The 23,542-nt window shown below is 34.6% G+C and overlaps 3 protein-coding genes across 4 annotated transcripts; 2 read left to right on the forward strand and 1 right to left on the reverse strand.

Moving 5' to 3' along the window:
- Positions 1-80: 80 nt before the first annotated feature.
- LOC127945934 (serine/threonine-protein kinase RIO3-like) lies at positions 81-7,542 on the reverse strand. Its single transcript, XM_052542134.1, has 13 exons — positions 7,244-7,542; positions 5,830-5,945; positions 5,475-5,617; positions 4,700-4,807; positions 4,489-4,598; positions 4,259-4,402; positions 3,667-3,794; positions 3,393-3,575; positions 3,151-3,310; positions 2,786-2,866; positions 2,175-2,264; positions 1,974-2,081; positions 81-722 (listed from the first exon to the last, which is right to left on the reverse strand). Exons 1-13 carry the CDS (start codon positions 7,277-7,279, stop codon positions 609-611), a joined length of 1,521 nt encoding a protein of 506 aa, XP_052398094.1. The 5' UTR covers positions 7,280-7,542; the 3' UTR covers positions 81-608.
- A 570-nt stretch (positions 7,543-8,112) lies between these two features.
- LOC127945945 (transmembrane protein 241) lies at positions 8,113-13,041 on the forward strand. 2 transcript variants are annotated; one of them, XM_052542157.1, is made up of 15 exons: positions 8,116-8,318; positions 8,498-8,544; positions 8,633-8,710; positions 8,816-8,897; positions 9,404-9,481; positions 9,690-9,715; positions 10,008-10,059; positions 10,175-10,223; positions 10,337-10,382; positions 10,891-10,926; positions 11,014-11,048; positions 11,147-11,216; positions 11,398-11,491; positions 11,655-11,725; positions 11,838-13,041. In XM_052542157.1, the coding sequence occupies exons 1-15, from the start codon at positions 8,247-8,249 to the stop codon at positions 11,893-11,895; spliced, it is 894 nt and encodes a 297-aa protein (XP_052398117.1). In that variant the 5' UTR covers positions 8,116-8,246; the 3' UTR covers positions 11,896-13,041. The 2 variants fall into 2 exon arrangements, with proteins under 2 accessions (XP_052398116.1, XP_052398117.1); XM_052542156.1 differs by lacking the exon at positions 10,008-10,059 and having other exon boundaries at positions 8,113-8,318; positions 10,120-10,223.
- A 1,222-nt stretch (positions 13,042-14,263) lies between these two features.
- LOC127945921 (N-acetyltransferase ESCO1) lies at positions 14,264-23,364 on the forward strand. Its single transcript, XM_052542113.1, has 10 exons — positions 14,264-14,368; positions 14,989-16,717; positions 17,380-17,464; positions 17,629-17,695; positions 18,165-18,243; positions 18,473-18,604; positions 19,799-19,888; positions 21,247-21,390; positions 21,685-21,869; positions 22,400-23,364. The coding sequence occupies exons 2-10, from the start codon at positions 14,990-14,992 to the stop codon at positions 22,545-22,547; spliced, it is 2,658 nt and encodes an 885-aa protein (XP_052398073.1). The 5' UTR covers positions 14,264-14,368; position 14,989; the 3' UTR covers positions 22,548-23,364.
- Positions 23,365-23,542: the final 178 nt, after the last annotated feature.

Genomic DNA, 23,542 nt, shown 5'->3' on the forward strand with positions numbered 1-23,542 from the left:
CATTTCAGCCAATAATTTTTTTTTGGCTGAACTATTCCTTTAAACTTTATTTTAGTGTAAGAACAACTCCAAGCATGCCATTCAGCAGTTTAATTGCATCTTTATTTGATTTTCCAATAGATTTCAAAAACCACAAATCTACAATAGTCATCTTGGCAATAAAATGATTTCACATAAAAACCCAGGCTGTCATTTTTATGATGAACAGATTGGATCAATGTCCTGAGTTCTGTTCATTACTGAAGCTCAAATCAACACACCCGTTCAGAGATCCTCAGGAGATCTTTATTCTCTGCTTGCTCTTATTGTGAAAGGAGACAGTTTTTAACACCACACAATTCTCTGTAGTTACTGGTTTCCTTATAAATATTTTTTTCTTTTTTCCCCGTTTTTAACCATCATCCAAAACTGTCTGTTAAAAATGTCAGGTTATGCTTGATGTCTCAAATGATCACGTGTCACTTTCAACGCCGAGCAAACGTGTTAACAGCAGAAAGGATGGCGTGAGTATTTCACATGGACATGGATGTTCATCCCATTCCACGTCTTATTTGTGAATGGAGGGATTTCTCTCCTTTATTTTTTTAAATGTGACTATTGTGCTCCTGTTAATCATCATCAGTGTTTAATTGGGGTGGGCTGCCATCACTGGTGTCCGTGAAGATTTTCTTTTTGCCAGATTTCTGCACGTGGTCTTCATTTCTTTTCTCCAGGGCTTCAATCTGTAAAAATGTAAAATACAACAACCAGTTTTTAAAGGGGTCATGAACGGAGAAATCTAAATTCCCTTGATCTTTTGACATATACAGTAAGAGGTCATTGTACTATCAAAACATCCTGTAAGTTTCAGAACTCAAAACTTATTCTTTAGTCCAAAAACAGCTTATATTAAAGCCAATCTGCCAAAACAACAGGTTGTGCAATGTGGCACTTTATGGTGTAATAGTGTGGCTGACTAAACCCCACCACTGCAGAAGATCAATGCCTACTGCTACATCTCTGCCTGTTTAGCCCCGCCCACTAATGCTACATCACTGCCTGTTTAGCCACGCCAACTAATTCTACATCACTGCCTGTTTAGCCCCGCCCACCAATTCCACACCACTGCCTGTTTAGCCCCGCCCACTAATTCCACAACACTGCCTGTTTAGCCCCGCCCACTAATTCCACACCACTGCCTGTTTAGCCCCGCCCACCGATTCAAACATGTAGTGTAAATAAGGAGAGAGGAAAAAGCAGGTCTATGCAGAAACTGGATGATAAAGATGCTTTGAAGAAGTGGTGCAGTGCCAAGCTGTGGAAAAAGATTCTTTGCATCAGCTTCCTTCTGGTCCCAACATTAGGAAAGTGTGAATGAACTTTATTTTTAATGAAGATCCAGACCGCGGCAGTAAGAACTTGGTCCTTTGTTCACTTCATTTCACCAGATTTGTAAAAAAAAAAAAAAAAAATAAATAAAAAAAAAGAGCACAATTCGACACAGGATTTTCAAAAAAAAATACTGAAACTAAAAGACAATGCAGTGCTGAAGATATTGTGTCTGTTGGTAATGTTGCACCACACCAGTGTGAGTTGCTTTGTCTGTTATTAAAGACCATTTGATATGTACTTAGTATTTATTGTTTTTAATCTAAATCACATCTGTGCCCATATATGAAGGATGTATCTGTCAAACACACACAACTGTTGGCCAATCACAGCAGTGGATGATTACTTCTGAGTCTACAATCACAACGCTTAGTTAAACAGAGTGAAAACAGGACAGTAAATAGCCTATTACTTATGAATTATGTTTTTTTATGTCAAAATCTTAACATTATAAGTGGACCTCAGAGAGCAGTACTAATGAATAAAAAAAAAAAAAAAAAACGCAGTTCATGAACCCTTTATAAACAATCTTATCCATCATATCGGTCACAGTACTATATATATTATTTGGCAGACTCCAGGTAACAAACATCTGAATTCCAGACCTGTGCTAAGAAATCAGCCTCATTATCGCTGTTGATCTGCAGTCCAGACACGGTGTTGAAAAGCTCAAATACACTCAGAGCTTCATCCACACCAGCTTTCTGGAAAAACTGGAGAGAAGAAAATAGCAATAATGATCACAACCTAGCTTTAGAGCTATTCTAGAGCTCTTTATTACACCACAAGATGGTTCAAACACTTACTTTGGCCACATTCCTGCAGTCTCTGAACAAGAACTCCAGACCGTGAGGGTGAGTGGGCTCTATGGACTGACTCACATCAATCAACCACACCTTCATGAGGACGAAAAAAATCAATAATCAAACTGACTTTAAGGTGTCATGAGGTTAGTAACAATACTTCATATATAATACTACTACAGTAAGGGACAGTAAAATAAATTTATAATGCTACAAAACATTCCTATTTAAAATGTAAAAAAATTCTTAAATAAAAAATTCTTAAATAAAATACATCCCAGTATCCACAAAAATATGAAGTAGCACAACGGTTTTCAACATTGATAATCATGTTTCTTCAGCAGCCTATTAGAATGATTTCTGAAGATCATGTGACACTGAAGACGGGATTAATGATGCTGAAAATTCAGCTTTAATCATAGGAATTACATTTTAAAAAGATGTTTTAAGTTTTTACCATATTTTTGATCAGATTCATGTTGCCTTGGTGAGCAGAAGAGACTTTATGTTTTAAACGGTAGCATAGTTAATAAAAAACATGATTAGCTTTGCTCCTTCTGCAGAATGTATACAGATGCACTACTAAGAAATGTTTGGTCGAGCTTAAAACAAACCTGTCCTTCATGCCAGAGCATGTTGTATTCACTCAAATCTGCATGAACCAGGTTACAGTCTTGATACAGACTCTGCATCATCTGTGAGACAGAGATTAAGAGGTGAATATTAACAAATATCATAAATTGTACCCCCAAAATTAAAACTGAAAAATACATTATATTAAACATGATATCTTTAATAGTACCATTATTTTCATTACAATTAAACACTGTAATGAAGAAACAAAAATCTGGATACAGTAACGTCTCTGTTTATTTAAATTGACACAAATTAAAATATGATAAATGCTAAATATAATACCAAATACCCTTTTTATAATAGCAAATCTCATGTGATTATTCTAGTTGTTCAGTACACCCACATTTAGCACTTGGTAGTACGCTTTCTTCATATCCTCAGCACTCAGAGTAGCCTCCTTCAGTTTAGGTGCAGGAACGTGGTCCTTTCCAATGAATGACATCACTAGGATGTGCTTCTTCAGAATCACCACCTCTGGACACGGGATCCCTGCTTTCTTCATCCTACATTTCACAGTCACATCTGTCATATTCAAGTGTGTCAAACCTTTGTCTTGTACACTGTCGATCTGAATCGGTTTATTACCTGGTGAGGTTGTGCATCTCCTTCTCAGCCCACAGGCGGATAATTTTGCGAGGATTCAGCTTGCTGAAGCGGTCTTTGAAGCGGTAGTCGTCTTTGATGTATTTGTCCCTGTTCTTAAACTCATTCAGAGTGGTCTTGAAAACCTTGAGGACACACTCTTCGGGAACAATCTTCTCTTCAAAGCTTCAAGAGACACATTGAGATTAACTCTGCTTAAATAAATGCATACTTGTGTTCATTGTAATCCTTTAGCAAGTTGATGCAAAGCACACACCTCCCTCCATTAGCGTGGAAAACCACCGACTCTTTTCCTGTGCTGATGCAACCATTGATGTTCTCCAGTATCCCAGCATTCACCATTTTGTACATGAGCAGTCTGGTCCTGGGGTCCACAGCTTGTTCCTGAGCAAAAGAGGACATGAAATGTACAGTCAACAGATACAAGTGGACACATTAGATTTCTTCTGCAGTGAGTTTAGTTTGAAACCTCTAAAATAAGAAACTAAAATTAAAAAATAAACAATAAATAATGGGTTGGGCTCTTTACATTACATTTCTTCTATTGTTGATTCTAGTACCCCTAAGATAGAAAAAACTACAATTAAAATACAATGAAATTAAACAGTAAAATGAAAAAATTAAAACTGATAAATAAAAAACGGGTTGGGCAGATTTCTTCTACAGTGTGTCGAGTCTGAAAATCCTACAATAAAATAAAAATAATATATTAAATAAAAATAGGTTGGGTTCTTAACATTACATTTCTTCTACAGTTGTAGAGTCTGAACACCCTGAATAAAAAATAAAATAAAATAAAAATAAAAAAACAAAAGTAGGTTAGGCTCTTAAAAGGGAAAACTACTCACAGCAGTAGAGTGCTCCTTCTTCTCATGAAGTCGAGCGCTGCGGCGCTGCTCGCTGTCACAGTGGCGTTTCAGAGCGTTGTACACTTGGTTGGAAAGCTTCAGGTCCATGCCGATCCCGTCTCCCACCTGCACCTCCGGAGCAAACTGCACAGACACATTCAGAGTCCGAAAAAGATTGAAAAAAGAACAATTCAAGATGTCATTTTGGATAAAGCGTGACCAAGCCTTACATTGTCCATGCGTGCCGTGTTCTTCCGTCCACAGACTTCCTCGTCATGTTTTGTAGTGATGTTCTTGCCTTTGCCAACAAATCCCTTTTTAGGGGTTGTTGTTGGTTTGTCTGAATTAATAAATTAAATGCAGTCAGGTAAAAAAAAAAAAAAAAAGAACTGCTAAGTACATATTAAAATATGATTTTAAGTGTGGCACAAACAAGAGCACCAGCTTTGTAGGGATCATGGCGAGTGTCTTGCCAATCGACCTCATCTTCAGAGCTGTCACTGTCCTCATATGGATGAACCATACGGTAGTTCTCAAAGGATATGGAGACTAGAAATGAAACACACACACACACATTAAATATATATATATATATATATATATATATATATATATATATATTTTTTTTTTTTTTTTTTTCTCTATCCCCCCATTTTAATTTCTCTTGATTCCATTTCAATGTTTTAATAAACTTAATAATCAAAAACATGTGTTATAAATTGAATTTATAAAACTTTCATATTTTAATAATTTATTAAAAAGAATTTAATAACAGAGCCAAATTAAATATTTCATTTAATATCATTAAATATTAATACAAATTTACAAGCAAAAACTGTGGTGATGAAATGAAGGAATAAAACATTAACAATCAATTTTTAAAAATGTAATAAAATGACAATTTAACAGTACCTTTTATTTTTTGCTAAACGGTTAAAAAGTGCTGCACAACTAAGTTTTTCTGTGAAAAATCTTTGAGATACTTAACGTAATCTTCTTATTTACCAATTAACTGTATTATTACCACACTGAAAAGTAAATTATAGTGTACATTAGTAATATATTTCTGTCACAACTTCAAGTTAAAACTGAATATATATATATATATATATATATATATATATATATATATATATATATATATATATATATATATATATAAATACATTCTTTTAAATAAAATATACATTCTTTTAAATGTCAATTCTTGTTTTACCTTTGCTGTCTCCATTAAACTTCCTCTCCTCCCTGCGCAGCTGCGTATCAAACTCGCGATCAAACTCCATCTGAAGCATCTGGGCCAGCATCAGGTCACTGCATGTCTCTGGTTCAGGAGTGCAGGTTAGGTCCAGATCGGTACTGAAAAATAAAAGGGAAGTAAATGCATACAAAACCATCAGAAATTATGGCAAACTTGCTTCAAACAACATTTTGAGAATACAGTACTAAGTGACTATATCGTGTATTACTATTGTTTCTATATAAAGAAGTAATCCAAACCAAAGACAGTGGGCTACTAGACTCATAACAGTTTTATTAATTGGATATGTAGGTGTGTGTGTGAGACTCACTCTGGGATTTCTGGGAAAGCATTATTCTCCTCGTGCAGCTCTCGGGCCAGTTGCTCACTCATCACATCAGCCAGAGAGCAGGGCGCTTGTGCCAGGACAGGAGCACCCCACGGGCTCTGGAAAAATAAATAAATAAATCACAGACATGAATGACCGATACTCTTTATCGCCAGAAGCTAAGTTCACATTATAACAATTAACACCATCAGCAGATGACAAGCAGAATAAAAGTCCTGTCACATGTGCCAAACATTTTAATTCCATCATCATTTCCTCATGTCATTCCAAACTTTTATTTAATTTATTCTGTGAACATAAAAGTTATTTTGAAGAATATTGGTAACCAAACAGTTTTAGATCTCATTAGTTAAAAAACAAAATTTGTATAATTCATGACTGAAAACATGATTTTGATGTACCATTATTATGGTAATGTACTGTTGGAATTTAGAATGGTTTTCAAAGGATGAATTTTGAGATTTTATGTTTTCAAGTAATATATAATTTTTTATGATTTCTAAAGTGTGATAGAGAAAAATACATTTTATTTGGACAAAGGTCAGAACTGCTATGATGTAGGTTTTTGGGGTGCACTCTTGCCATAAATTAATCTATTACTTTTCCTACATAATTTTTAACAAAAAAGATTGGTAAAATATCTATTTAGAAGTCTTAGACCATTCCAACGATATATAGTTTGTCGTGACTAGATTTGGATTTAATTGTAATATAGTGAAGTAAACGTAGGCATCCCACGAGGGGCCAGGTGACAGTTATCAGGTTTTAAGCATTCAAATGGCTAAAACTAAAACAAAAACTAAATAAAATAAAAAAATTAAACTAAGAATTACAAAAGTGTTAGAACAGATTTTCTAAAACCTAAACTAAACACTGAAAATATAAAAAGCTAAATCAAAATCTTAATAAATACTATAATAGGGTATAACAAATAACACTGGTCTTAAGTATTGCAATAATTATTCATCCCACCTAACCCAACAAAATGATGACTCGAGTCCTTATCAAGAGTTGCAAAGTCCACATGCTGAAGTTGACCTCACCCATAAACTTCGGCAGCAGATTAAACAGCTGGGTGCAGTTCATCACATGTTAGGGAGGACCAGACTCACCCTTCTGTTATATAATAATGCTGCCCTTCACGTGCTATCGTAAAATTCCCTATTTCCCCACTTGTGATGACGTCATTACGAGCTTGTCGCATTCAAGTGCTTTGTTGTTGTCGGAAATAATGAAATGTAGCATCCCATTGGTTGACAATCATATAAACATCAAACATAAACATCAAAGGCAGCATAATGGTTTACAGGCCTTGTAGTACACTAATTCCTATTTTACCACTCCCCTGAGGTTTTCCACATATTTCGACGTGACTAAAACTGATAGGAAATCTCACCTTGGTTTCTTTTGTAGTTACTTGAAGTTGGTCCATGTCGGTTGAGAGAAGGTTTAGATTCAAACAGACTATAAACGAGACGCTTGTGACACTTTATCGCGTAGATTATTAGAGTAAAACTCGTGTAACGTTCGTTGATATCGACTTTAATTTTATATGTAACACTACTTATGACTATTTTCTGACCAAAACCGCTAAAACGTGGTTTAAAACGACAAAATAATTCGTTACCGACAGTGTGTCAGATAAAATAGATGTGAGACACAACCTACAAAGGTTGGTGGTGGGACAACCCTATGACGTCACGACTCGGTTTTTCAAAACAAAAGTCAAATAATAGCGTGTGTATATGAAGTGATTTATTTTGCAGTATTTATTTATTATAGCGATTTACTTTATGTATGAAAATAAAATTTAAATATTTGAATAACGGGATATCCGAAAACAAAGACTTCGTTATTATTACTTCTTTTTTTCTTCTATATTCTAAAAACATAGAACAGTAAAAAAAAAGAAGAAAAAAATTGTCTTTTGAGATTATTTTACATTATACAAAATATTCATGTCATAATAGAAAGCAATCATTTTATGAAAATTATTATCATCATAATATATTTTTGCATATTTCATTATTATATTTTTATTCCTGTCGTTGTTGAGTATTCTAAAGTTATGAACAATTTCATTTGCGGATGATTGCACTGCAATAATAAATAATAAAATACAATGGCAAAATAAATTCGTGTTAAAAATATTTTGTTTTGTAATCATAAAATAATAATAACTCTAAATAATATTATAAGGGATAAAATAATAGTACTTTTCATTTGTTGTTGCATTTAGAACTGATTTCATTGTGGCTTTTATTGACTAAAAAAGTGCTGCGTGTCGCGGTGGGCGTGGTCTACAGAACAGAGGAAGTACAGATGAGATCAGAACATTAATTTAAAAAAAAGAATATTAGAGGAGCTGTGAGACCAAAGTTACTAAAGTATCCAATCCAATGAATGTTGCTCGAGTGATTCTTGTTCTAGTCTTCTGCACCTTTTTCACAGCATCTTACTTCACAAATAAGGTAAACTGACTTTACTTTACTTTTGACAGCATCAGTGTGTGTTTGTCCTGATGTTTTTGCACTGCATTTACAATAATGCGTTTTCCAAAATGCATTTTGTGGTTTAGCTGTGGGTCCTAGATTGTTAAATGATAGTAATCCAGAATACACAAAATGTAGAATTGCTTTTTGCTTTACAGTATGTCCTGTCTATCTTAAAGTTTACATTTCCAACCATTTTTCAGGGGTAAGTATTCACCACTCGGTTATATTTAAAGTTCAGTTCCTCATTTAAATGACATTATTTATGCTTATCAATAATTTACTTTCTTCAGTTGGCAGACCTCCGCTGGGACTCTACTGCTATTGGTTACATGGAAACTGGGCTGGGTTGAAATCAATGGCTTTTCCAGGTAACTAAATATGCATTTATATAAAACATTGATTAGTGTTTGTGGATTATGTTTTATTGTAACCTGTTTATTAATATCTGTACTCTTGCTGTGTTTGTTATTTAGATCTGCAGCTTTTTCCCAGCTTCCTGGGTCCTTCTTGTTCATTGGTAATATTTATGCGGGGTCCAAAGCACTGTCACTTTTGGTAAATAAAATAAATGCTGAAATATGAACTTCAGTGTCTTTCCTAAGTTGGGAATGGATATGCAACCTTTGTGTGTGCTAATGTTGAAATGTGACCCTGGAGCGTAAAACCAGTCTTAAGTCTCTGGGGTATATTTATAGCAATATATATATATAATAAAAAAAATTATCCATTCTTCTTTTATGCCAAAAATCATTAGGATTCTTGGTAAAGATCATGTTCCATGAAGATATTTAGAATATTTCCTACCGTAAATATATCAAAACTTAATTTTTGATTAGTAATATGCATTGCTAAGAATCCATTTGGACAACTTTAAAGGCTATTTTCTCAGTATTTACTTTTTTTTTTCACCCTCAGATTCCAGATTTTCAAATAGTTGTATCTCTGTCAAATATTGTCTGATCTTAATAAACCATGCATCAATGAAAAGCTTGTATTATTGACACTTAAGACTGGTTTTGTGGTCCAATGTCACAAATATGTTTTTCTTCCCTCTTTTTTAGCCAATTCCTTTTTTCTTCGTGTTTCAAAATGTCTCAGAAGTCTTAGCTTTTCTCATCAGAACAGCAACTCACAGAGAGGTAAGTCGGATTTCATTTGCTATTTTGTGGGAACAAACTAAAATCATTTTTTTGCATGTTTTCCCCCCTTTCTATGTGTATTTAGTAGGACTAGAAATCATAAAACAGCTCGTTTCCATAGTATCCTCATAGTGTTTCAGATATCATAATCATATCTCAATGCCAGTCATGCTACCATTCTACTTTTCTGTATATTTGCTTTATTTAGAAACCACCATGGATGAAATTAATAAGGTATGTTAAGTTTCTTTCAACCAAGAAGCACAAAAATGACTTGAAAAAAGCTTGTTTATGCTCTTAAATTAATACCAACACTGTAAAAGAATTGTTTTCCTTTTGTTTTCCAGTAAAAATATCTAAACATTCATAAATAGAGATACAGTTACTTGAGGAGTAATAAGTATTGGAGTAATAAATATAGTTTCCTGGAAAAAAATATAAAAATGATGTTTTGTACTAGAAAAAACAAGACAAAAATACTGCAGAAGAATCTTTATTTTGTTGTTGTTGATGATTTTCTTTATAGTGTGTGTATGTTGTTGGGATCTGCCAGCAGCCTTATGCTATACAATCCACGGGTAAGTTCACTCGCACTATGATTTTCTGTGAGTTATTAATATCTCTGTTTCCTGTTACAGTAAAAATCTCCATTTCATATGTCCTCTTTATGGTTCTATATGTCTCACCTCTCAGTTTGGTCCCAGTGGCTACACATGGGCATCCATCCATCTGTTCTGTGTTGGTGAGTGTGAATTTATTTGTTGTGAGTAAGGATCTGAAACCTACAGAGATGTACTTAAGATTTGGTCACATGAACCTGTGTGAGATTTTAATCTCATCTCGTTTCTAATTTAGGTGGATACAAAGTATTCCAGAAGAACACAAAGACAATCCTTCTGAGGTGGTTTCATGTTTTATTTACATTAATATTAGTCAGTATCATTTGTTAATGTTGTCTCTTATGTTCACCAAGGCTGATTTGTTTGATCAAAAATACAGTAAAATTCAGCAAAATTGTGAAATATTATTACAATTTCAAATAACTGTTTTCTATTTGAATATATTGTAAAATATAATATATTTATGTGATGCAAAGCTGGATTTCACAGGATCCTTCGGAAATCATTCTAATGTGCTGATTTACTTCTCTAGAAACTATTTTTATTATTAGCAATGTTGAGTTCTGTGGAAACAGTGACATTGTTAAACGGAATATTATAAAAGTCTTTAATGTCACTTCTGATCTATTTAATGCATTCTAACTGAATAGAATTATACATTTCTTAAAAAAAAAAAAAAAAACTTCCCGACCCTAAACTTTTAGAGTGGTTGTGTATGTTGTATATTGTTATTTCTTTTACTCCAAGTAGATGCATAACAAGTGTCATTTTTAATGTGTAATGTTACAGTGATCTTGAAGAGCAGTTCATCAATTACCTGACCAGGTAAATGGACAAATATTAAAAATTAAATCCGCAGATTTGGACTTGTATGAATTTTCAACCTCATCTAATTTTATACTTCTTTTTCAGTGCATTGTTACTTGCCTCTCTTGCATACTCGACAGGTAATGAAATGCCTTTTATATTATAATATTATTTTTCTCTACAGCTCTATCATTTTCTGACACGATTCATGTGTACTTCTCTGTGTTTTGTCTTTCAGGTGATCTGTCCGGTGCCTTAGATTTCCCTCTCCTGACTTCATACAGGTTCTATACTGGCTGCTTGGGGAGGTGAGAGAAACATTCAATGGGAACTTTCTAATGCATAAAAGTTGGCATGATTTGTTGGATATTTACAATAAGGATTTACATTGCAAAAATTCCAGAATGATTGATGCATTGCCATTTTGTTGAAAGAAATTGATTGTGTGTGCAAATCTTAAGCTCATTAGATATCAATTTCATTTCGTAGTGCTATATTCAGCTTTTGTCTAATGTTGGCAACCGTGAAATTGAAGGGCAGTCTGTCTCAGGAGCACTGTGGGATATGGTTCTTCTTGGCTAAGGTGAGACAGATTTTGAACCACAGTTATCGTTTGTTGAGTGTCTCTATTTATTTGTGTCCAGTCAGTTCTGTTCGAGCAATAGGCTGGTTTCACATCATATGCATTGCAGCACAAAAATGTAAACGTTAATGTTGCAATGGTTTTCTTTTCTCCTTGCATGCAGATACTGGCATCAGGTATTTCCCTGTTACTTTCCATATTCCATGCTGTGCTCAGCCCCGTCACTCTGTGCTGGTGAGTTCAGAACAGTTTTATGTTCAGATATTGAGTTTCAGATATCTATTTACTTGCAATATGAAGTTAAATAATGAAATGAATGTAATATTTTTTTTGTTTTTCTCATTAGCATCATCCTGAACTATGCTGGGGAGGCCTTGTTTTTGTATTCAGAGAGATTCCATTAAGTTTGTTGAAGAATTTGGCCAGTGCCTTTGAAGATTTTCCTCTCCAATTCTGTATAGGGGCTTTAGAAATTGACCAAAGACAATTGCCTCAATGAGATTATTTTCACCTTTTTTTTTACTTTTTTTTTGTGTGCTTATTTTGAGTTGCATATGGAAGCTTGTTTCTGCCACAAGATAGATAAATAAATAAAACATTTTTGATTCTTTTCTTGCAGTTCTGAGTTTGTATTTCACAATTCTCTTAAAACAAATTTAATCTTAACTTGCAATATCAAGGTATAAATGTGCAATTTTGATAAGAAAATACTGATTTGTGATTTGTAAAAGTTACATTTACCTTATTATTCTGTGGTAAAAAAGTAAAATTCAAACTCAGAATTGAGAGAAAGTCAGAACATCTCGCTGGTTTCTGACTTTTGTTTTCACAATTGCAAGAAAAAGTCAGACTGTAATTGTGAGATATAATCTCTGCAAGAAAAAAGTTAATTGTGAGATGAAAAGTCGCAGTTACCTTTTTATTTATTTGTTATTCCATGGTGGAAACATGCTTCCATAGTTAAATGTAAAACCAGAACTAGCAGGACAAAAAGCAGGTGTTTACCATTTACCATATTTCTTTTACATTTAATATGGCCAGTTTATTTTAGTCACTTGATTTAGATTTTCTGTTTTGCACTTATTACGCATTTTCTCCAGCAACATTTGTAATTGCTGTAAGTGTTCAACCTTTTGCACATCATTGTCCTGCAGTGTTTACTTTTGAGAGTCCTTGATCATATCCTGAATACTGTCACACCGTACATCAGTACTCTGTATGAGAGTCAGGAAGATAGCATTGGTACATGAGCCCCCTGTAACTCTCATGTAGGATTGAAAAAATATATTTTTACATAATGGCAACCCCCATACACATGTTAGTGTTATTTATAAAAGCTGTTTGTTACCCATATTTAACATTCTTCATAATTATTGCAGGTTGGTTGACGGTTATAATATTTTTTAAGGGAACATTTACTGTATTTTGAAGCAACATTTAAGATATTGTATTTCTAAAGCTTCTATTATGAAACTGACCCAAGTATTAAATTATGAAAAACGTTTCTTTGAATCAGTTTTTGCAATACTAAATAAAAGATTTCCATTGACCATCTTTCGTTTTTCTCATTTTTTTTTCTGTTTAAAAATAAAATGAAATCATAAAACTCTGAAGCAGTATAATGTATTTTTATATAATTTTTAATATATGTGTGTGTGTGTGTGTGTGTAGCTTACCAAAACAAAAAGTGCATCTAAATACTGAGCAGCAGTAGGATATGTTTTGAGGATCTGGTCTTGTTTTAGGTGGTCTGAAAGGCATCAGACTATTGTCTGAAAAAAATCAACGCACATCTCTACGGTAAAAAATGCTAAAGAATCTAATCAGTTTCAAACATCATTAGTATATTTTTTAAGGCAGGTGTGAATAACTGTAATAACACTGTGAACAAAAGTTGAAACATGAAAAATTGACTTGAAACTGAACTGAAAATGAATGGGTCCCTATGTATCTCTGATGGATATATTGGGTCATTGCACTTTTTTTCTTTAACTGTAATTCCTAAAGTTTTTCCTTTAACCTGCAGATGGCAGTATTCTATTCATAACACCTGGGCCAATATCTAGAAACATTTTATATTAAATTTAGGTCATCATTTAAGTTTTTTATTTTATTATTATTATTATTATTTTTTTTTTTTTCATAAGACAATTGATGGCGTAGTTAAGGGTTCTGGGAATAAAGCTGCGGCCAATCAGAAGAGCGTTACTGACATCTAGTGGCCAATAACTGTACATAAGAATCAATTATATTATATATTATATTATATTATATTATATTATATTATATTATGTAAATTTATATTCAACTGGATAGAGTAACTCTAAAAGGTAGTAAAATAATTTTACTATATATGTAAAATATCAAATATGAATAATGTTTTCTTTATTATTATTGAAATGATTAATTGTTGTTTATTAATATTTAAAATATTATATTTATATATTAAGAATTATTTTTTTAAATAAAAATAAAATATATCATATCGTCAGAAAGATAGTTCATACATTATATCACACGCATATTTACATAAAACATTGTTAATAGTATATATAATATAAGTATAATAATATTTAAATACACTATATATCTACGTTAAAACATAATAATAATTTAACACAATATACATATTTTTATGTATATATGTATCATATATATGTATTTGTATCGTCAACACAACACATTAAAGAGCAATAAGAATTTTCTTTGTAAGTAAATAGTGAAATTCTATTTCTATCTATCCTCTAGTCCAGTAGGCGTCGTTTATTCGTACGGAAACACAACAGATTCGCCGAAGAAGACTCATCACCGGAAGTGAGGCTAAACTTTCCTCCACACAGCGGAAAACAGCTGTTGTTTAGAAACAGGGGAACATACGTAAGTTCGGCGCTGCACTTTATTACTGCTGTTTCTTTTTCTACTTGTAATAACAGTTATATGAAAGCCGTATTTACTTATTTGTAATATATAATCGACATTAGTGACCGTCGCTGCTTTATAAGGAGGCAGCTAACGGAGTTAGCCTGCTCTGCTAACTTTCTTTTCGACGTCAGACTTTAATGTAACGCTTTAAATAATTTTTGAATTGTTATACACTGGAATTGAAAATAAATGGCTCATTTTCACTTCATATTTGTCATCTTTGCTGAAGCAGATACTCTGAGCTGTTGACATGTCGATCTGTGTTAAAAAATTACGATTGTATTATTTATGTTGCCTTATTTTAATATACAGAGTGTGAAGGAGCGTGTATTTTAAGTTAAATCTCAGTGAACTGTCACTTTAGAAATCCATTCTGATGGATGACAACTGCTTATCTTCTGTTTACTATTATATAAATAGTTTTTATTTCTTTCTTTCTGTTTGATTTTGATATTAAATTTTAATATTTACTCTTATATAAATGTTACACTAATGTTTTAAAGCAAACACCTTCTTACATACTTAATAACATGTTAAATGACACAGAAATGATTGGTTCTGTACTTGCTCTGTAGGATGCCTGGGCAGAAAAGAAAGATGTCTTCTTCTGAACCTGAAGTTAAGAAATCAAAGATGGATCCGAGTCTCAAGGAGTCAGATACATCTCAGATGCCCAAGAAGTCTTTGAGAGGAAGACCTCCAAAAAACAAAGCGTTGGAAAAGCAGAAACATCAAGCGCAGCCGGCGGAGGAAAATGGAAAACCTGTTCGACGGTCGTCTCGCTTGAAAGTGCCACAAAAGAAGGGTTTAAGAGGAAGACGGCGGAAAGATGAAGGGACGCCGAAAGCTTCTGGAGATAAACAGTCTCAAAATATGTCTGTCCTGAAAAAAGGAAACAAGAAGTATGTTTCAAGAGTAAAGAAAGAAAAGCCATCCATCTCGGAAACGATTAAAACAGTAGCAGCCTTGTTTCCTGTGCAAATAGAGCACAATTACGGGCGATTGCTTGACATTCAAAGTGAGGAGATCACGTTACCCAAACCTGACAAAATCCATGTGGCCAACATAAGCGATCTGCAGTCGCTTCACGAACCACGATTGAGCAAAATAGAAGAGCATAAGGAGCTTCCGACAGACCCTATTGAGAAAATCACAGTGAGTGTGGATGCAAAAGTGGATGTGATGAGCAAATCTCCTCCACCTCTAGAGGCGCTTTTCAAAGTCATCCAAGAAACTAGCATCACGAAACACTCGTTCGCTGGTAAAGACATTTCTGATATGGATGAGTTAGAAGTCGTGAACACATGTTCCCTGCAGGACAGCGTACAAAGTACCGAAGTTGCGAAAGTTTTCCTGGATTCAGAAGCATTTCTGGATGACGATATTGAGATTGAACATTGTGTGGTGGAGATCGAAACCTTTGAGGATTTGGAGCAATCAGAGGATGAAACGGAGAAAAAACAAACAGGTGATGCTGTGACGTGTAAGGAGGTCACTTCTTCACCCTCGTTGCTTCAGGACACTGCGGCGGACTCCACGCAAGGGCTTCCTAAAAAGCAGGAGATGAACCCACAGGCTCGGACGAAGGCACGTCTAGCGGCTTTGGCCGAAGAAAGGGCGGCTGCCGCCAAGAAACCTCCACCTCGTCAGCTCAACCTCCTCGCTCTCTGTGAGGAAATCGCAGATGATATTGCATCGGATGCTCCGGCGGCTTCAGATGAGAAAAATACTGAGGAACAAAAGGAGGCGAGTGAATCTATGGAGGTTTGCGAAACTGAAAAAGAGGTGTGTGAAAACACCACTCCCTCCGACGTGACCCCTAGTGACGTGATTGACGATCGCACACCTGAGGATGGTACGCCCAAGAAACGTTTTTTCCTCAGCCAGGTGTCTTTGCCGCTCAAGACCCAGGAGAAGAAGAAGCTCTCCCGCTTTCAGAGGATCAGGCAGGTGGAGCTTCAGCGGGATAAGTTGACTTGGACCCGTGTTAAGAAGCTAAAGTCGGATCAAGCGAGTCAGGCTGGTTCTCTCAAGGAAACGGACGCTCCATCCGTCTCGCCCAGCCCGGCCACCACCCCTGCACAGCTTCCTGTGCCGGAAAGTGTGCCCAAAGTGGCCTCGAATGAACCCAGACGTGCACTTCCGGCTCAGGCACCACCCATGCCTAATGGAATCACCAGCTCCAAACCCAAACCAGAGGTGGAGTATAAAGCCTACACTCCCAGACGCAAGTATTCACCTGATGACTTTGAGCTCGATGGTCTTGAAGAGGAGAAGAGCAAACCAGGAGCAACCAAAAATGAGGTCAAACACTCATGCACACACACTGTCCACATTTTTGTTTTTACAGATTTTAATGCAATTATTTAGAAAAATAATACAAATCAAAAGACTTGGATTTAGCAGGGATGCATTCACTTATACATATATTTATTTCAAATAAATGCTTTTCTTCTAAACTTTATATTCATCAGAGAATCCTGAAAAAAAATGTATATCTGTTTCCACAAAAATATTAAGCTTTACTACTGTTTCAACGTTGATATTAATAAGCAATATTTCTTGAGCAGCAAATCAGCATGTTAGAATTATTTCTGAAGATCATGTGACACTGAAGCCTGGAGTAATGATGCTGAAAACTCAGCTTTACATCACAGGAATAAATGACATTTGAAATATAAAAAAATTATTTTAAATTGTTATAATATTTCACAATATTTACTGTATTTTTCATCAAATAAATGCGGCCTTGGTGAGCATAAAATCATACACAACTCCAAACTTTTGAATGGTAGAGTAATTTGTAAAGAAGTGATTACAACAGTGCCTTATCCATGAATATTAATCTTCAGCAAATAATTTGAGCTTGTTGAGGAAGGATGTATGACCCCCCCCCCCCCCTTTATTGAGACCACTTTATAAAAATGTCTCTATAACCGTCAACCATAAATGTGTCATGCTCACAGGTCAAACCAGAGCAGTTCTCTTCATCAGCTAATGTCCAGCCCAAACCTGCAGTGGAGAGGAAGCCATGCATTCCCACTTCTACAGGTAAAGATCTGATGATCAATATCTTATCATACCTTGATAATGAATGTTACAGCATTAAACATATTGAACAAATTCTCTTTTTGACAGTATGTGTAATAATACATATATTTTTTAAAATGCAAACTAAATTTTTTGCAACTACTTTGTGGTGCATGTGTTCACAGATAATAAGCCGAAACCCTCTCCTCAGCAAGAACCTGCCCAAAAGACGCAAACAGAAAACAGCAACAGGTAATTCAGAGGACTTTCATTTAAGATTTTGAAAAGTAAAAACTTGGTTTCAGCTTTCAGGTCTGTGAAAAAGCACAATTTCCTATTGTATTGTAATTTTTTTTAATCAGTTTAATATGCAACTGAAAGTAAGATTACAGTATTATTATTATTTTTTTTTTTTGCCTAAAATAAATGATGTGGATCTGCGTATTAGGGCGTTACTCTTTTTGTTTTGGGCAACAGTGACAGTGACACAACTAATGCCATGAGTTTGAGGTGCTATTTCTTCTGGACAAATTTTTGAGAAATTCATTATTTGTTGATGCTAGAGCAGAAATTACACCCTGCAGCTTTTATTGTGTTGTTGAAATGAAATTCTCAAAAGACTTAATGTCATTAGAGTGCAGTCTGTTCTATGTGTATTTTCTCTAGTCTAGAAAAACATCGGAGTTAAAGCCTTTCTGTTGTCATTTCATGAAATTTTTAGTGTTGAACCTGTAGCAGAACAGAAGAAAGAGGTCACGACCAGCCCCAAACCTACTAGCACGGCAGCACAGTCCGGCAATGCAAGTCATTTATATCCTAACAAACTTTATAAATCAATCTTAATTTCCTTGTATTTCTTTCTTTTTAGTTTATTAACTTACAGACATTGTGTTCAATTTATGAATACTGTGTTACAACTATGAGATTGTTTTGGAATAAACAGTTAATCCTAGAAATCCCATCATTATTTACCATTGGACCATTGGAGCTCATTTGCATTTAGTGAAGGCTGTTTATTGTGCTTTACAGGATGCTGGTCAGAAAGCGTTTGGTGCGGTGACGTGTAATGTGTGTGGGATGCTGTACTCTCCTACCAGCCCAGAGGACGAATCCCAACACCTCCTCTTCCACAACCAGTTCATCAGCGCTGTCAGATACGTGGTGAGTCAAGAGACAAACTGTTGCATCTTATTATTTATGCACTTATTATTATGTGATTCAAAGTTACTTAGCATTCCATAAAGACAGTCAGAAAATATCCAAAATATTAAATGTTAATGTAGAATTAAAAATCACATATGCACACACACACACACACATATATATATATATATATATATATATATATATATATATATATATATATATATATATATATATATATATGTGTATATATATATATATATATATATATATATATATACATTTTTTTTTATTCTTAATATAAAATATGATTAATATTTTTAAAGGTACATTTTAGTGCTGTCAAACAAATTCAAACAATTAACCAATTAATCTCACATTTTTCTGTAATTAATCAAGTAATTGCACTTAACATTAGAGTTTCTTATCATAAATATATTTTCACAGTGACTTCAAATTAATGCAGAAACAATATTAGGCAATATTATATTTTGAATACTTGTTAAATGGCATCTTTTTACTGGTTTCTGGGATAAAATTAGTTAATTTATCCATTCAACATTACAGTAAAGTTGTGTACAAAACATCATAACTTTTACAAAAATGATAATCATTACAACAAATGACACTTTTAGCAGTGCCTTTAATATAGTGTGTTGTATATGTGTCCCTGGACCACAAAACCAGCCATAAGGGTCAATTTCTCAAAATTGAGATTCATACATCATCTGAAATTCGAATGAATAAGCTTTCCATTGATGTATGGTTTTTAGGATTTTAGGAGATATTACTATTTGAATATCTACAATCTGAGGGTGCAAAAAAATCTGAATTCTGAGAAAATCACTGTTAAACTTGTCCAAATGAATTCTTAGCAATGCATATTAGTAATCAAAAATTAAGTTTTTATATATTTACGATAGGAAATTTACAAAATATCTTCATGGAACATGATCTTTACTTGGTATCCTAAAGATTTTTGGCATATAAGAAAAATCTATAATTTTGACCCATATAGTGTGTTTTCGGCTAATGCTAAAAATATACCCCAGAGACTTAAGACTTAAGGTTTTGTGCTCCAGGGTCACATATAGTGTAATAATTGAGAGACACAATTATGTGTTGTTTAATTTCCTGTTTAGGATGGGGTTTACAGTTTCCAAATAACTAGGTACCCATGTCTCAAAATCTTTCTTGTAATATCTGGTCAAGGGCTGGAAGAAAGAGAGAATCCTGGGAGAGTATCCTGATGGCAAGATCATTCTTGTTCTCCCTGATGATCCTAAGTACGCACTGAAAAAGGTACTTGTTTCCAGATTAGAGGTCGACCGATATATCGGGCCAATATTTGTCATTTTTTATATATATCGGCATTGGGCGATATCTGTGTTTAGAAGCGCCGATTTAAAGTCAGGCACGTCGGTGGGCAGCCCCGTGTTATTGGTGCGGTGAAAAATGCTTCTGTCGCAGGTGAAGGACCCCAAGCCAAAAAATGTGGAAGATTCCAATACAGTCCTGTAAGATAAAGGTAATCAGAGAATTTCACTCTGTAAATGGAGTGGAGAAGTTGGCAGCTCTCACAAACACTGCAGCGTGATAGAGGGCTCCGTTACCCGATGTTTAAATTAACGATCGATTAATAAACTTAATGCTGCAAAATGCGTCTGCAGCGGTATTATTAATATGTGCAAAAGCCACTTTGAAAAAAAGCTTTCTCACCTGAATCAAAGTGGTTTTAGTCTGAATAAAATGCTAGTAGCAGGACTGTAAAATTAATAGATGTGATAATGATCATTTGATAAAATGAAGAGAGCGCGCCATACGTTTGAGATCATTTTACTTGGTTGACTGTTTCCCGTCAAGGAGACCGGTGAATGCGCCTCTTTAAATGGTTTCGTGATGCTCGTTGTTGTATTTTAAAATGCAATTGCAATGTTTTCAAATGACACTATAGTATTAAACTAAAATTATCCCAAACGTAACTGTGGCGCTTGTGGCTGTGCTGCACAGTCAGTGAACCGCTTATTTCACATCAAACATTTTATGCAAGTGATGACCAGTACTTTTTTTTTTTAATCCTGTTCTGCAAAATGTTCGATTTTGAATTTTTGCGTTCCACTAGGCCTATTTGTTTTTAAAAAATCCGGCATCTACAGTGCATCAGATCGAGTCAGTGTTTAAGTGCTTGCATACGAGGACGAGCGAGCGTGGGTTTGTCTAGATGTATTTGGAGGTTATTGTTTGCGTCGTAATATATATATATTACCTGTTTTATATATTTAATACTTTAATATAGTTTATTGATTTGTTTGGTTAACTTTGGATACATTTTTTATTTTAATATCTTGCAGTGCACAAAATTAAGATTCGAGAGATGATCAGTCAGATGAAAGTCAGTGCTCAATAAATAATGATAAGTTTTATAAATGTTGTGCATCCACTTATTATTAGTGTGACATTTGAGCATGCAAATGAAGGGGAAAACTTCAAGATATCGGCCCTAAAAATTGGCAGCACATATCCGCCATCGGCTGACCCTGACCTCTAAACTTCGGCATCGGCTATAGAAAAACATATCGGTCGATCTCTATTCCAGATTTCTAATAGCTTTCCTGATACAAATGATGTCTGTTTCTCATATTTGTCTGGTTTGATTTGAGGTTGAGGAGATCAGAGAAATGGTGGACAATGACTTGGGCTTCCAGCAAGTGGAAACCAAAGTCCCGTCACAGACCAAAACCTTCCTCTTCATCTCAAATGATAAGAAAGTCGCAGGCTGCCTTATCGCCGAGCACATTCAAGAGGTCAGCTGAGCATACAGGTGTTTAATAGCATGTTTATAGGTGGATATCTTGCATTTTATGTTTTGTTTTCATATTTTAGAAACCAATAGGAGTACAATATTCTAAGCTCATGTATTAAATCTTACATTATCTGAATCCATTTATCAGAATTCCATTGGATTTCTCTCTCAATTGGCACATGCTTATTCCAAATGGATTTTTTGACAACTGATCTCATTGTCAGGTGCTATGTCTTTGTGTAATGTTGTTCTTAGTGTGTACATCTGATGGGTTTGTTTTGGCTGCTGTGTGCAGGGATACAGGGTTATAGAGGAGTCCGTGCTGGAGGGTTCAGAAGGAGAGAAGGTCATGTACGAGCGTCAGAGGGCCTGGTGCTGCTCGACTGTACCTGAGCCGGCGCTCTGTGGCATCAGTCGCATTTGGGTGTTCAGCATGATGAGACGGAGAGGCATCGCCTCGCGCATGATCGAGTGCCTCAGGTGAAGAGGGACATTCTTTTATAGGAGTAATTGGAAGCACAAATATTATTTGATATGTAAATATTAGCAGTTATTGCATTAAAACGTAACTACTTTCATACTGTCAAAGGTGTAAATGTTCAATTTTAATACAAGTTATTTTTTTAAATAAATGCATTATTTTATTCTGTAAGGATGCATTAAATGTATCAAAGGTGACCGTACAGACATTTATTATGTCAAACAATTCTGAACAAAATCCTGAAAAAAATGTATCACCGTTTCCAGAAAAATGCTAAGCAGCACTAGTGTTTTCAGCAGTGATATTAATAATAAACATTTGAGCACCAGAATGAAAATTCAGCTTTGCCATCCCAGCAATAAATTACACTTCAAAATATATTAAAATAGAAAATGTTGAATCTTTTAAATTGATAAAGCATTACTTTTTAGTTTTGTTTTTGTTTTTTACATTTCTACAGATCTACAAATCTTGAAGTTAAAGTGTTAGACAAAATAATGCATAAATGTTTACTCCTCTTTTCCTCCAGGAATAATTTCATCTATGGGTCTCATCTAAGTAAAGACGAAATCGCCTTCTCCGATCCCACGCCTGACGGCAAACTCTTCGCAACACATTACTGTGGAACCTCGCAGTTTTTGGTCTACAACTTCGTAAGCGCCAATCGTTCAACCTGACAGGATGTGGATCTAGAGCTCAGTTTTAAAATATTGACATTTTGAGAAGAGGACTGGACTTGGAAGACTTTATTTCACTGTACCAAACAGTGCAAAAATGAAGTGAGAGAACAGAAACCGACAAACCACAGGATGTTTTTAAAGGCTTTTTGGTTTGAATTGGCAGCGTTTGGCACAGGAGGTGTAGGCTGCAGAGCTAGAAACTGATATCTAACACTCACGGCCAGTTGACGTATTTTAATAAACCTGCACAGAAGCTTATGCCTGATGCATTGTTCAGTGAAGGACATCTAAACTGTTCTCTCAGGTTTAGGTGGCAGCCTATTTTAGGATTCACCGTTTAGTGGAAGCCATGTAGTCCAGTGCACAATTGCAAAATCAGTGTAAGTACTTCTTCCTAAAACATATAGGAAGATGTGTGAACTTTTCTACTGTAAGCAATGCCTCGGTCGTGAGGTGATGACTTTTGAATCTCAGGTTGAAAAACATCATATTCATTTTTCATCCAAATCTCCCTTTAACCCTTACTTCATGTCAGCTATTTTAAAGAGAGAGTATTTTGCTGATCCAGTGCGTTCCATGTGCATTTTAAAAATGGTTTACATGCTTTGCATTGACATTGATAGACAGCAGATGATTTCAAAGAAGTCGCTGGTTTTGCACAACACTGTGCAGAATGAATTTGATTCAATTGTTTTTGTGTAATAATTCCGAAAGTTTGTCCGCTTATAGTATTCCATCTCATGGTAATATTTTTAGAATGATTTTATGTATGTATATGTATTTTGATTGAATTATATTAATTTACCCATGAAAATGACTACAGATGGATCTTTCTTTATCTTCAATAGCAGGACAAAGGCTTAAAATCACTCCAGCCAGAACGCTGATTTGTTCTTTTTCATTATTATTTTAATTACAATTTAGTTGTCTTTAGAAGCCAGAATTTTGACATGATTTTATACAGTATGTTAGGGATTTACCTCATTTGTAAA

This window comes from Carassius gibelio, chromosome A24 (assembly GCF_023724105.1).
Source record: "Carassius gibelio isolate Cgi1373 ecotype wild population from Czech Republic chromosome A24, carGib1.2-hapl.c, whole genome shotgun sequence".
NCBI lineage: Eukaryota > Metazoa > Chordata > Actinopteri > Cypriniformes > Cyprinidae > Carassius > Carassius gibelio.